This window comes from Megascapheus bottae, chromosome 6 (assembly GCF_031878675.1).
Source record: "Megascapheus bottae isolate mThoBot1 chromosome 6, mThoBot2.hap1, whole genome shotgun sequence".
In the NCBI taxonomy this organism is placed as follows: Eukaryota; Metazoa; Chordata; class Mammalia; order Rodentia; family Geomyidae; genus Megascapheus; species Megascapheus bottae.
In genome coordinates this window covers 47554542-47569330 of record NC_143514.1, presented here as the reverse complement: position 1 = coordinate 47569330, position 14789 = coordinate 47554542, and the positions used below count along the sequence as shown (strand labels likewise).

The following is a 14789-nucleotide window of genomic DNA, read 5'->3' as shown; positions in this document are numbered from 1 at the left end:
ATAAAATCTGAAAAAAATAGTTTTGTTTTTCCAGACCTTCCTGATAGCATGAACTCAACATGGAGTAAAAACAAGGCAGAATAGATTGAAGAGAGCATATGTCAAATATTCATTTTACCAACCCAGCAGTTTACAGTTCCAAAGTGTCTTCCCTTTCATATGGGACACCATGACATTGGATGTCAATAGCTGGAGGAGGAACGCAGGAAATGAATCACCCCCATTTTACCACTTGAAAGAGGCATCAATTTGGCCAAGGTCATCCAAGTAATATAGCAAATCTGGGACCTGAGCCCAGGACAACAACAAACTGCCTCTTGAACTCTGATTTTTGTTTGTTTGATCATTCTATTTAATTATCAGCTAAAGACACCTGGCTGTGAGTCCTCCGCGCTTCACCCCGAAAGTTTGTGTATCAGCCTTCTTTTCTTCTTCTCTCCTTGAGGGCAGGCACTTTGGATTTATATCAGTCAATGCTGAGGGAGTGAGAAGATGCACAAACCGACTTTCAGGAATGTTCTCTGTGACTTTCTAACAATGGAGAAAGGCCCACAGCTAGGGATTCATTTTCCCATTGGCCTTTTTGGGGTATGTGCCCTATTCATCCATGGCCCTAGTGCAGGAAGAGGTTTGTTATTAGGATTCCTATGGTCCAAGGAGCCTCTTGACAGCAGCTTCACTGATCTGCATTCTAAGTGCAAAGGATGTGTACAAAATGGATCTGCTCTGAGTCCTATTTAACTTTTCCATGGGTCTGTGTTTGTCAGAGCTTCATGCCAATTCTGTCAGAAAGAGAAATGCCACAGAGGTTCTTTTAGGAACCACGGAGAAAAAGAGCTACTTTATACACTTGGTTTCATGCTAATCACGTCACTATTGAAATCCAGGCTGAATAGAAACCCTACAATAGCCTGGGAAACACATGGGGCCCTCTTCAGGGGCCCTCTTCCGAAGTGCAGACTGCTTCACTCAAAAGTTTCATTCCCTGGCTTTTTAACTCCTTTGGAGAAGACTGATAAGAAGGGGGATTAACAACACAGTAGGAAAGTCATCCAATTTCTGCATAAAACTGGCCTTGCTCTCTTACCACTGTTTCTTCCCTTCCCTTCTAAGGCCTCATTGATTTCAAGTTGAGATTCTCTTTGGCATATTTGTAATAAAAGTGGATACAGGATCCAGGAACCAGCTCCATACAGAGTAAACGAGCTCTGCTAGAAACGAGCTGAATTATTGATGCAATGTGTCACTACCCACCAATAGCAGTGGAGACTTGCATTGCTGAGCAGCTTTTTTTGAGAAAACTGAAATGAACTCTAACCTCTCCCTTCACAGAGTTGTTGTGAAATTCAAGTAAGTTAATAATGCATGAAACGCCTTAGCTCACTGTCAGCCATATAAGAAGAATTCAGAAAAGTTCATGCCCTTCTCCCAGCCTAAGGGTTTGGAGTCTAACCTCTAAAACGCTGCAGAATTTACAAAGACACAGGAAATACTAAAATGGGCAGCAGACTTTAAATCTCAGCTCAAACTTGAATGTTTTTTTACAAGGCCTGTTCATTTCATTGGAAACCATTCTGGCTGGCTTACTTTCTTCGTATGTTTGTTACTGAAAATAGAGCCCATGGAAAATCAGACACCAGTTGTCATTCTTGAAGAAAAAAAATGTAGGTGCTGGTCTGACTATGTCCATGAGCAATACCCTTCTCTGTCCCAAAGCCAGTCAATTCTTTCTGACAGGTGACTGCTTCATCCACAATATCAGTCAGAGGGACATCACCCCTTCGGCTTGTAAGATTTGCTGAGATTTGTGTGTCTAATTATATAGCAGTGTCCTCTTCCCAATCTTTCTCTAGCTGACAAGGAGACTGCTATGGTGGGAATGGTGATTTGGGTATTTAGCTTGTCTGAGGGGTAGGGCTAGGGGTAATGAAGATCTAAAATAGAACAACTCAGGAAAGCCAGAACATTAAAAATTCAAACTTCTGGAGACCTATATTATCGTCTGGTGGAATTATTCAATTTAAAGGATTATCAGTGGGCAATAAATCCTTGCAAGCTACTAGTTTAAGGCAAAATTCATAATTAAAGTTTTCTCCACTCTACCAATGGACTTGGGAAAATTAAACCTAAAATCAAAGACAGCTTATTTTCCCCTGGGATTAAACACCCAGCCTAGATTTTGATCCAACATGTTTATTTCAGCCTCCTAGCAGTCTGTAGAAATTCTATAGTCACCAATGCCTTCAGTACAGACTTTTCAAAGCTATCCTGCACAAAGGTGTATCACTGGCCTATACTTTCTAAGCAGTGAAGCTCACTAACTAAAAGATTTGTCATAATTTAGTAAAATCTTGGGAAGAGCGAAAGAGAGCAAGAGCGAGAGCGAGAGAGAGCGAGAGAGAGCGAGAGAGAGCGAGAGCACGCACATGCATGTACACGCCAATTCTGGGGCTTGAACTCAGTTTGTACACTGTCCCTTAACTTTTTTGCTCAAGTTTGGCATTGTACCACTTGAACCACACACCTCTACTTCTGGCCTATTGATGGTTAACTGGAGATAAGAATCTCACAGATATTCCTGCCTAGGGCAGCTTCAAGCCATAATCCTCAGATCTGAGCCTCCTGAGTAGATAGGAAATACAGGTGTGTGCCATCAGTGCCCAGGTATCAGATAGTTTTTAAATCTCAAGGTTTTAGATATCCCTCCTCCAGCATAGTATGTGCTACGACTGCAAAAGAAATGCACTATGCATTTAATCAACATAGGCATGAAAGGGCAAGATGACACCAATGCAATGTGAGACGTATATAGTAGGCCACTCCTCTCTGGAAACCTACAGAGGCCAAATTGACCAAAAGTGCTCCTTTGGGCAAGTGTCTAATGAAATCTGCTGTGTGGCTGAGAAGCATTTCTGCCACTTCCTGTTGGTGGTTGCTAACTTTACAACAATGTGGGTCATTTGTGGGGAAGAGGCTACTAGGAGACGTTCTAGCTACTACACTTAATGAGCAAGCTGCTCCCACAATCACATTTCTCAATGTGACTCAAAGGTCACAGCAAACCACATGGCATCAGACTGAGCCCAGAAGTGACCCATTACTGCTTGTATGATGTGAGTGACTAAAGGCTCTTCTTCTTTAGGAAGCCTTCTCATAGGGTGCCAGAGCTAGTGTTCTTCCTCCCTTATAAATCCAGAGATATTGCTCTATTAGAGGAGGTCTTAACCTTTTCACCCATGAATCTCTCTCCAATTTCCTCCATGCCCCACTGCGTCCATTGAAAGACATCTTTACTTGCAAACTATATTTTAGATCATTTCTCCAGTTTTGGAAACAAAGCAGAGAATGCCAATTGTATCTTCTGATTGATACACATGAAAAATAAGTCTTCAGTGAACTGAAAGATGTCATTCTTTCTAGAATGCCAATGTTTTGGTCTAGCTGGCATGGATCTTCTGACTTGGTCTCGGAAAGCTATTACTCAAACTTTACTATACATGAGATGTTTTTGTTGTACTCAAAATAGTTATATAGGATACACCAATAGATCCTTGCCAGTTCAGAGAATTCAAGAGTAGGATAAAAAGTCTAGCTCAGTCTAGACAAGTGTCTTTTCCCATACTGCCAGGGCTTCACAAATAGTGAGGAAACATAAGCAGGACAGACTAGAGATGAAGACTGGCCTCGCGAGCCAGGTTTCTGTGGCTCACATCTATAATTTTATCAGATCATGAGGCTGAGGTCTGAGGAATATAGCAGGAAAGTCTGTAGACTCTTACCTTCCATTCAACATCAGAAGAGCTGACTAGACGTGTCGGGAAGTAAAGAGATGTGTCCTTAAAATTGTATAAAGCAATACACATTTGAAGTATTTGCGATACTTTCTGTTGGTATTGGGGTTTGAAGACAAGGCTTCACGCCTGCCATGCGGGGTCTCTACTGATAAGACAATTCTCCAGGCTTTTTTTTGTCATTGTTGTTGTTGGTTGTGTGACTGAACTGTGGGCCTAGGCATTGTCCCTGAGCTCTTCAGCTCAAGACTATGGCCTTACCCCATGAGGAACAGCGCCACCTCTGGTCTCCTGGTGGTTAATTTTCTGGTGGTTAACTTTGTGCTCAGGCAGTCTTTGAACCAGGATCCTCAGATCTCAGCCTCCTAAGTAGCTAGAATTACAGACGTGAGCCACCACACCTGGTGTTCCAGGCCTTTTTTGGACTGGTTATTTTCATAGATAGGATCTCCCTTCCTGTCTAGGCACAGGCCTGGACCTCAGTCTACCTATTTACAATTCCTATGATGCTAGGATGTCCAGAACATGCAACCAGTGCCTAGAGTCTTATAAACTTTTCTGCTCAGGCAGGCCTTGAACTTCAATCCTCCTTATTTTAGCCTCCCAAGTAGTATGTATTAGTGTGAGCCACTGACATGACCTTTACATTTACACTTGGAACAATTTTAAGGCCCATTGAAGACCTGTTTTTCATTTTGCTGAAGTGAGAGTCTTTGTCTGTAAGTCACACATGGCTTTGTGGTTCTGTGGGAAAGTAATTCTGTCAGTGAGCAGGTGTAGTTGACCACCAGATTCTATGTCTTACTCAGCTTATTGTCTCCGCAAACTTATGTTTAACTTAACTGATTCAAAAGTTGGTTGTTTTTCTAGAAAATATCCCAATAAACCAAGGGACACTCCTGTGGTTTCATGAATATGTTAATTCTTAAGATTTTTGGTGACACTTCTGTGATTTTGGTTCTTACGTATTTTAATTATTTCTAAAATAGCACAATGCTTGTAGAAAATAGCTTTGTAATTTCTGAAAATTATAACAGAGTCATCAGATGACCTAGTAATTCTACTCTAAAATATATACTCTCAAGGAAATTAAAATCATACATACATGAATGTTTACAACAGGGCTATTCCTATTTATAATAGCAACAAAGGTAATGGCCTGAAGGTTTATTACATGAAAAATGTATAAACTGAATGTGGTATACCCATACAACGGAATATTATTTTACAATAAAAATAAATAAAATACGAACATATTCTATAAACTTCATAAGCATTAAGTACAAGAATCTGATCACAGATGACAGATTATGCCTTATATCCTTATATGTTAACATTTTCCTAAAATGTCTAGAACAAGTAAATCTATAAAGAAAAAAAGTCAGTGATTGCCATGAGATAGGTGTGGTGGATATAGTAATGAAGAGTGATCATTAAATTTTACATTTCCTTTTGTAGTGCTAGAAATATTGTGAAACTGGTTGGGTGAATGGCTGCCCAATTTTGTAAAGAAACTGACACAGCAATAAATATTATACCTTAAACTGATAGACTCTGTGTGTGTGTGTGTGTGTGTGTGTGTGTGTGAATTATATATCTATGTCATTATTTTTTAAATTTCATTAAAACCCAAGACAGCCTTTCTGTAAACCTAGAGGGCGTCTATTTCAGAAATGTTTAAATTCCAGAGCAAAAAGAAAGACTGCCTAATGAGGCATCATACAGCTATACACACACATGAATATACAGAATGTATATACATGTATCATTTGACCATACACATAAGGAAACATTTGCTCTTGTATCACATGAGCTTCATAAGTCTACAAATGGCAAATCCCACATTTATGATGTTTGAGAAGGGACAGTCCCACCATTCTTTCCAGGCTCCCACCTAGGTGATCAGCAGGTAGCCACATATCTTTCCCATGGTCCTTCTCCTCTACACCTATCTTCAGCCTACAATATTCAGTTCTCACCCTGCTCCCAATTTCCCTGCCTTCAAACCCAGTGATCACCCCCACTACACTGCCAAAGCCACTCTAGGAGGCTCAGATATCAAATGTGTTTCTGTTCTACCAGCCTAGCCATTCCTCACAAGCAACCCTGGCGACAAGGGCCTGACACATTAGTGGGTATACCCAAACATCTGCAGAAGACAAGACTTCTACTTGAAAGATAGGTACAAACCCAGACTTCATTTAAACAGACTCTCCAGAAATTGCACTGATTGATACCACAAACTAATTTGGGGGTCTAGTCATAGAGCATAAAGAGAAGATCAATGAGAATGGCTTCCTTCGTGTCAATGTAATCATATGTATTATGCCTTTTAGGAATACATAAACAGGAACCCAGGGCATACTACTTATTATGACAAGGTGCTTATGCTGATCTGTATTTCTCTGCAAAACTCTCTAGGTATATAATTTGGTTAATTTGTGACAAACCTCCAGAACATACCACCAGTACCCTGACTGCAATATATACTTTTAGAGCTCATAGGAATCAAGGAATTTTTTTTCAAAGGTTTCCAATCTGAGTTCTACTTTTATGTGTGTTGTGGATTTTCATGTAGATCATGATTTACCAGTTTGCTTGGCACTAAGGAAAAAATAGTGTCACAAGACGTTCTAGAACCTTCCTTCCCCTAGCAGTGACATTTAGTACATAATCTTAATTAAAAAAAATTATCTTGGACGCAGTTTTGTCCTTGGCTGAAGAGAATAATTTCTACCTGGGGTTGTTGAGAAACTTTTAAAATGCAAAATCAGGTTCTTTTATTCTCTTCTGTTGAATCATCAGCGATTTTAGGCCATAAACTCTTTCTAGAACAAGGGTCAGTTTGGAGAAAAGGAGTATTTCAAAAACTGCCTGGTCCTTCAGATTTGCCCCATGCATCACTGGCCTCCCTTAGCATTCTGTGATGTGGATTTAAAATGAAAACTTGTTTGTCTTGTTCCTCTTTGCCCTGACAAGGAAAAGAGAAGATGGTTCTCCAGCTCTCCTCGTCAATGATACAAAACGTTTAACCCACAAGCAGAAAATCAAATGGTATAAAAGCAACACCTTGGTTCCTGATCCTGCTCTGTCACTATCAAGGGACAACTGGACACTGGGTCTCCAACTGTGAACAAGGGTATTCATTAGTCAGGAGATCATGATGATGATGATGATGATGATGATGATGATGATGATGATAATGATGATGTTACAATGTTACCATGCATCTATTATCCCATGTCACAAATGGTAATGGTAAGTATGCTCTGTCCTCTCATGACAAAGCCTGTTCTTTTCCTTGCAGACTTTCCCCTTTCCTTTGCTCACTCACAAAAAGCTTATTTTCCTAACTCAAATTGAAACAAACAACAACAACAACAAAAAAAAAATCCTTGATATAACTGTTTATCTGTGTGTGAGATGAAGTTTGAACTCAGGCCCTTATCCTTTCAGCCTTTTCACACACAGTTGGTGTTCTACCACTCAAGTCACATCTCCTGTCCTTGTTTCTCCAGCTAACAGAAAACATTTGCGTTCATTCTGCTTGCTTTTCTTCTTAGGATTCTCCTAAGACTTTTGCCCTTTAACATATTTCAGGGAATTCCCTGGCTAAAAAGGGAAAAGATTTCATAGAGGCTTGGGGTCAAGGAAATTATCAAGGCATGGAAAAGATTATCATTATGAATAATAAGGTCAGCATAATACCTGGTGATGATAGAGTTCTTTGTAACTTTTCAAAGTACTGTGGAGTCATTCTCTCATGTCACCTTTGCAGCACAGGACTACCCTTGGTGTGTTTACTTTACAGCTGTGGAGACTGAACCTTGTGAGGGTGAAATGATTTTTGTCTAAGTTGTTCCTGTGGATTGTTTGCTTTACATCAACAGGCAAACCCAGATATAGGTAAATCCAAAGCCCAGCATGTCCCTACCATGCTTTGCCAAGAGAACTGAGAACTAAAGATTCTACTTAGGAATCTACTCTACTGATTTCATCTTTCTCTTATGCACACATTTCAATTTAATTCAAAAAAGACAAATACATTGGTCACAAACAACAATAAAGAAAGTGCTAGAACATTCAGTGCAGGGACAAAAGCCCACAACATAATTCAAAGGCCCTTAAGATATCAGTTATTAAAACAATACAGTGATTGTAAAATTGGACTGATAAGAATCAGCCAAGATTCTATAAAATACAGAATCCTAGGTCCTGGCTCAAAGCCTATGAAACCTGAATTTCCGGGGCAGGACTCTGAAAAATCCGCATTTCATACCAGATGGTTTTCTTATCAAGTAAGTTTATGAAATATTGACATAACAGACATGCTTCCCTCTCCAAATTACACTCCTTCAAATAATGTGTGCTGAGGTGACCCACAAGATGGGGTTCTCCCATAAACATATAGGACTACCTGGGGTTGAATCCTTCATTAGGATTCTTTAGCACCATGCTATCACCAGTTGGAATAGCCAGCCCAAACAACTGCACAGGAAGGGGTAAAGAAAGAATCTGACATTGGCAGGCAATCAAAAGGGCAACAAGTTGAAAGGCCTGTCATCTCTGGCCTTAACAGTCTCCCACAAAAGTAACCAGCTACCTGTGATTTATATATCTGAAGATAAGAAAATGTTAAAGAAGGAGGGATAATAGTAATAATAACAACAACAACAAACAATCTAGTAATTCATATAATGTGGAAAAAGGTTATTCACAACCCTAGAAAAGCCTGCAGAGTTTATCTACTAAATTCAAATTGCCTTCATGTTTATCTAATCCATGTAAGACATATGAATAATAACAACAACCATAAAAAACTAGTAACCTGTACAATGAAGAAATAAAGGTTCCCACCGCCAGAAAAGCCAGTAGAGCTCATCTATTAAATGCAAGTTACCTTCATGTTTATTAGCTGATTAATGAAAATCTGTTTCTATATTCTGTGGTTTAATGCTACATTACTTTATCAAAATCAAAACTACTTTATTGAGTTATTTAAAACACACACTTAATGAGTATAGTAACTGAACAACAACAACAAAAAAAAGACCAGGATTGGGGAAAACCACCTGTTTTACTTGCTTGCTTACATGTTTGGTTTTGAGATTACTACCAATTTCAGGAGTGAGTGAAAAAAAACATCTGGCCAGGGAAATCTAGCCAGTTCCTAAGTATATTGGATTAACTCTTATAAAAACAATGCTTACCTTCCCACCAGAATTAACACCAACTTAGGCTAATTATCAACATTAATTCTTTGGTCAAACATATAACAATTTGATTAATGACAAATGGTCTCAAAGAAGCAATGGCTAAAACCTATCAGCATAGACTCACAAAGTTGTCACAGCTGGTTGAGTCTCTCCCTACTGCAATGAAAAAAAAAAATAAAGCTTAAAGTCAAGTGAATTTTTTTTAAAATTGCGTATCAAGAATATGGCAACACAAGACTAGAACTCATACCTCTGGGCTCCTCCTTTTATGAGATGGTCCCCACAATTAATGTACAGTGAATTCAGCAAGCTACATGCTTAAGAGACACCTGTGCATTTCTTCTGTGGCCTTGTATTTCATGTGGTCTTGGCTGCAGCATGCTTTTCGGTTGCCTGAGATTTTGCATATAATTCCACTCAACTAGTTATTTTGCTGGTGGAGAAAGAGAAACCCATAGAACACTAACTTGTTTACAACCCTGAAACTAGTTTATGACATTGTTTAACCTGGAATCTGAAGCTTCTGACTTCCTAGTATCCCATTCTCTTCTCCTATCATCATACTACTTTGCGCTCATTATTAAATGGTTGACATTAGTACACAGTGACTTCCATATATGGGACCAGTTCTAAAGCACCATCTCATCTATTTGATTGCAAATAAAAAAAAAATGTCCACAAGTGTTCTAGAACAACTTGTTAACTAACCACTCTAATTCCATTATCTCGGGTCAGAAGCGCTTGATTTGCTTATCTACCTGCTTGGGTATGACTGGATCACTGAGAAATATGGAGTGGCCAAACTTTCCTCCGCACTGAGCTTATGGAGACGGAAATGTTCTGCTAACTGGGCTTCAGAATTATCTGTGGAAGATCTGAGATTCAAAATTCTTCAGATGAGAAAAAGGACTCTACTGTGCAAGACAGAATTTAGGAATAAACTGCAAATTGATTTAATGTGATCTACTCTTCCCTTCTTTGAGACTTGATTTTCTGGTCTATCAAATGAATAGTATCTTCATATAGTTAAAATAAAGAACATATAGATTGGGCTGGAAGTTTGGCCTAGTGGTAGAGTGCTTGCCTAGCATGCACAAAGATCAGTGTTCTATTCCTTAGGACTACATACATAGAAAAAGCTGAAATGGTGCTGTGGCTCAAGTGGCAAAGCTCCAGCCTTGAGAAAGTGTAAGGACAGCACTCAAGCCCTGAGTTCAAGCAGCAAGACTGGCAAAAAAAAATTAGATAGATAGTTAGATGGATAGATAGATAGACAGACAGACAGACAGACAGACAGATAGATTTTTTTGTTGAAAATGCTAAGAGCAATAGTTCTCCACTTTGGCCTTGGGATCATCTCTGTCTCTCTCACAGAGCCACATACACCCCACTAGAACTAACACAGGAAAAAAAAAAAAACCAAGAGAAAATATGAGTAAATGGACATTTGATTTAAACAACGAAACAACTGAAAAAAAATTACCATGCAAAGATTCATCGTTTTATTGAAAAGCAATCAGCTGACAAAGATAGCTATTTAACTGGAGGTTAAGAAACCAATGGTTCATTAGGCCTTCAAATAAGGGTGGGCTTTTTTATTTTGCCCAGAAATTAACATTCCAGAAATGTATGTGAAACAATGTACACGCCTCCCTATTTCCACCTACATAACAATTAGATAGCATACCAGCTTTTTTTTTTTCCAGATACTAGGAGATGAAGCTTGCTATATATTCTTGTGCGGACATAAACAGAAAACTGTCTTTCTTCTTAATATACTAGTCATCTGCAATCCAGACCATACGATCAATAAATCAGATAAAAATTAAATCATACTAACAGTCTTGGGCAAAAAGTGAACCAAACAGAAACATTTGGGGTGAGACTGTAGGGTACAGAGTATTAAAACCATGTTATATTAATAATTCTTCATTTGGAAAGCAAAGGGAATTCTATTGCATAATTATTCTAAGGTACCTGTTTATCTTACAGATAGTTTTCTCTATTAAAGTTAGTAGGAGGCACATTATTAGTGATACCATAATGTGGTTTTGTGCTTAGGGGAGACACCAGTCTATATGTGACTTTGAAAATTACCTTGATGATGCAATACTAATGGCAAAACAGATACTCCTTATGAAAGGTAGCTATGGTCCTCTTATGGTCTTGCTATCTGATTTTTGAGGAAAACGAGATCATGGGTTTAAATGTAAGACAAACAACAAGCACAATCAACAGGTTTAGGATTTGGAAGGACAAGATGAGAGCTAGAGCAAAGAAAAGCCTAGGCACATGTGCGCGCTCACACACTCACACACACACACACACACACACACACACACACACACACACAGACCTTGAATGCAAAATATTATACTCTGAGGTTGCTATGCCCCTGACTTGACAGTAGCCGATGGGTATGTCCCTTCAAAAATTCTTTCACATTTAAAAAAAAAAAAAAAGAATACACCATCTCTGAAATCAGAAGAGTAAGTAAAAGAGAGAAAAAGGAACTGGTACCAAAGCTGTCAGGCATGCCCTAACTGCTTCATGAATCAAGTAGGAGGCAGGAGGTAGCCTATACTAGCAGCCTAGAAAGAGCTCCCTCACCCTCCCTCCAGCAATGCACCTAAGTAAGCATTGGAGAGCCCAGGCAAGTTCATAGCAAATCGTTTCCTCCTGTTTATACTTTTCCTGTACTGTCTTACCCGCCCCCCAACCCCCACTTGGGGAGGAGGGGGGTCTTTAAAAAATTCAACAGCTTGATTATAGGATCCCAAGCACAAGACTCTATCCCACTGTGCTAAATAAATACTAAGTAAGCCACCACCAGAACAATTCCTTTACATAGCATCCTGAAGTTGGACTGATACTAAGACAGCAGGGAGTAAAATCTATTCTTTCTTCCCTTGCACCTACAGTGGTCTCTCCTTATGTGAACGGTGCCAATCTTTGACTCTTAAGAATTCTGGGCAGCCAGGCCAAGGACAAGAGCACCCCTGTTCACCCTGGACACTGCCTAAGAAGAAATCTTCCAGCCAGGCCACGGTGACTCCAGCCTAAGTCTCAGGTCTGCACAATCCCCATGGACAAATCCATTTCAAAGGGGACTTAAGTCTTTTTCACGCAGGAGTTCTATTTTAAGGCCACTGAAGTCGGAACACAGATGTTTCTTCAGTTAGCAGAGTTGGCAGAACAGCCCCTGGACCAAATCCGAGTTCTTAAGGCAGGAAGGGGGCCTTGGAGAGCATCTACTTGAACCCACTCGCTCAACTGAGGGGGATGCTGAGGCCACAGAGGCAGGCAGTCCCGTGGCACACCCACCAAGTGGCAGACAAGTAACCAAGTGGTGACAAGTTTGTGCGCTCTTCATTACACCGTGATCCACTTAAAGAAAAAATAATACAGCACTCTGAAGTCCTGAGGACTGGCGTCGGTAGCTCCCCCCTTCTCCTCACCCTTCTCCTCACCCTCCTACTCCAATTCCTTCAACTCCTACTGTCTTTCTAAGCTCCTCACTAATTTGCAAAACACAAGTGGGCTCTCGCCTGAACTCTTTCTGGGGGAGTGCAATTACATGGTGGTGAGCTGACACAATCGCAGCTTTTCTTTAGTGTCCTCGGGTTACACAACAACAACAACAACAACTACAACAAAAAACAACAAAAAAACGGGACTCTTCATCTCCATCCCCATCCTGCACACGCTTGGCAAGAGGGGCAGAGTGCCCGGTGAAGCCACCTCCCACCTTAGCACACAGTAGGCGCCTAAGAAAGCTATGGTTGACTCGGTGGTACCCAGTACTCCAACCGGAAGAACTCTGTCCCCAAGTTCGGGGTGTGTGTGTGGAGGGGAGAATGAAGGATCCGAGAGCAGCAAGTATAAAAGCCAGCTTGCGAGCCCGGCCTGGCCCTGGCGAGGCAGCGGTGGCGGAAGGGCAGGCTGTTTACACGCAGCCGGAGCCAGGCGGGCAGCTGGGCTTCCCCCGGAGTCCAGCTCTCCTCCAGCGGTCCCCACCATCACCCATGGACGCGCAAGCCCAGCAGGGCGACCAGGTTACACAATGCTTCCAGATCTAGGGATGGAGGGGGGGGTGGGGAGTAAGTCCTCAAAGATGGAACCCACCCCTCTCTACCCGTGGAGCAGTGCCCGGGATCTTGGAGAGGAAGCCTCCTTCCAGCTGCCCCGCGAACGCGCCAGCGCGTCCCAGCACTCGCTCACGTATGGGCAGAGAAGTTTTCAGGGGAGTCGAGGGAGGAGCGAGGAAGTGATGGGGGTCCGAGGAGAGGGGGGCGGGGACCCCGTACCCAAAGCTGCGGGGAAGGCAGACTGCGGGTGTGTGTGTGGGGAGGGGGGAAGGGGACGGAGAGGGGAAGGTTGGGGGGGAGGGAACCCCGAGTTGACAGCGTAGCGCAGCCCCACGCCAGGAACCCGGGCCGGGACTGGGCTGGGGCGCGCGATCGGAGGCCAAAAGGGGTCGGGGGAGCACGGGGGGGAGGGTCCGAGGCTCACCCATGAAGAGGCAGAAGAGGTCGAGGCAGACGAGCAGCACCCGCTTGCTGCCGCTCTTCCTGGGGTTGTTGTTGAGCGCGGGGCTGCCGCCGTTCTTGCTCTCCGGGACGATCGCCTTGTCGTACTTGTAGTTTTGCATGGCGCTGGCTTGCGGCTGGAGCCTCCGGGCCCCGACGAAGACGCCCGGAGACGGCAATCACCACTCACACGCACACACACACACACACCACGCACACACACGCGCGCTCACACGCACGCGCCCGGGTCCGCTCCTGGCCGCCCGAGGCTGGCTCGGGGGGTGGGGGGGACGCCGAGGCGAGCGGGGAGGCTGGCAGCCGCGGACGCTGGGATTCTCCGCGTTCCCCGTCGGGCCCCCGGAGGCTTTTCCTCTCCTCTCCTCCTCTCGTTGGAAAAGTCCAGGCAGGGGGTTGGAAGCCCAAAGCCAACGAGCAGGAACTTTTTTATTTATTATTTTTTTTTTTGCAGAGTTGCGCCGCCCGGGACGCGCGGGGGGCCCGGCGTGTGTCCGCGTGCGCGCCGGAGCCCGTGGGCCAGGCAGCGCAGGCGCCGGGACACCGTCTCCCCCGCGCTCGGCTGCTTAATGAATGGAGCGGCGGCGCACAGCCCGGCCGGAGTCTGCAGCGCCCAGCAACGTCTTCGCTGCGCCGGCCCTACGAGTCCTTCTCCTCCTCTTCCTCCTTCCCCACCTCCTCCCTACGCTGCGGCCGCTGCTGGCTGCTGCTGCTGCCGCGCCTGCAAACGCCGGGTTTGTTTTCTGCACTTTTATTTCCCGAGCTCCTTTAAAAAGGGGCGGGGTGGGACTGGGGGTTGGTGGGGGGGGAGGAGGAGGGAGGGGAGAAGGGGAGGGGGGCGGGACCTTCTTACTTGGCTCTGCAGCGTTTCCAAAAAGCACAGCCCTTTCCTTAAGCTGCCTAAAACGTAGGATAATTAAGGCCATATTTTCCCCACCCCCTTACTAGGGGGAAAAGAGAGAGAGAGAGAGAGAGAGAGAGAGAGAGAGAGAGAGAGAGAGAGAGAGAGAGAGAGAGAGAGAGAGAGAGAGAGAGAGAGAGAGAAACTAAAATGAAAACTTACTCTCAAACTGGAGAATCCGAGAGCCCCTAGCGTTCAGAAACAAAAAAAAAAAAAAATGAAGAAGAAAAAAGGGGGAGAAAAAACATTGTAAATAAAAAGAAACATTTTTTCCATTGGCCTTCAGTCAAAACCCCCCCAAAAAAGAAAAATAAACTAGCAACCGCTAAACACTCCT

General features: G+C 42.9%; 1 protein-coding gene across 1 annotated transcript in view; it reads right to left on the bottom strand.

Moving 5' to 3' along the window:
• Plpp3 (phospholipid phosphatase 3) overlaps positions 1–14274 on the bottom strand; it is a 69577-nt gene extending 55303 nt beyond the window's left edge. Inside the window, exon 1 of the mRNA XM_090334751.1 lies at positions 13520–14274. Coding sequence (XP_090190877.1) covers positions 13520–13658 — 139 coding nt within the window. The 5' untranslated portion in view covers positions 13659–14274. The remainder of the gene's footprint in view (positions 1–13519) is intronic.
• Between the last annotated feature and the right edge of the window lie 515 nt (positions 14275–14789).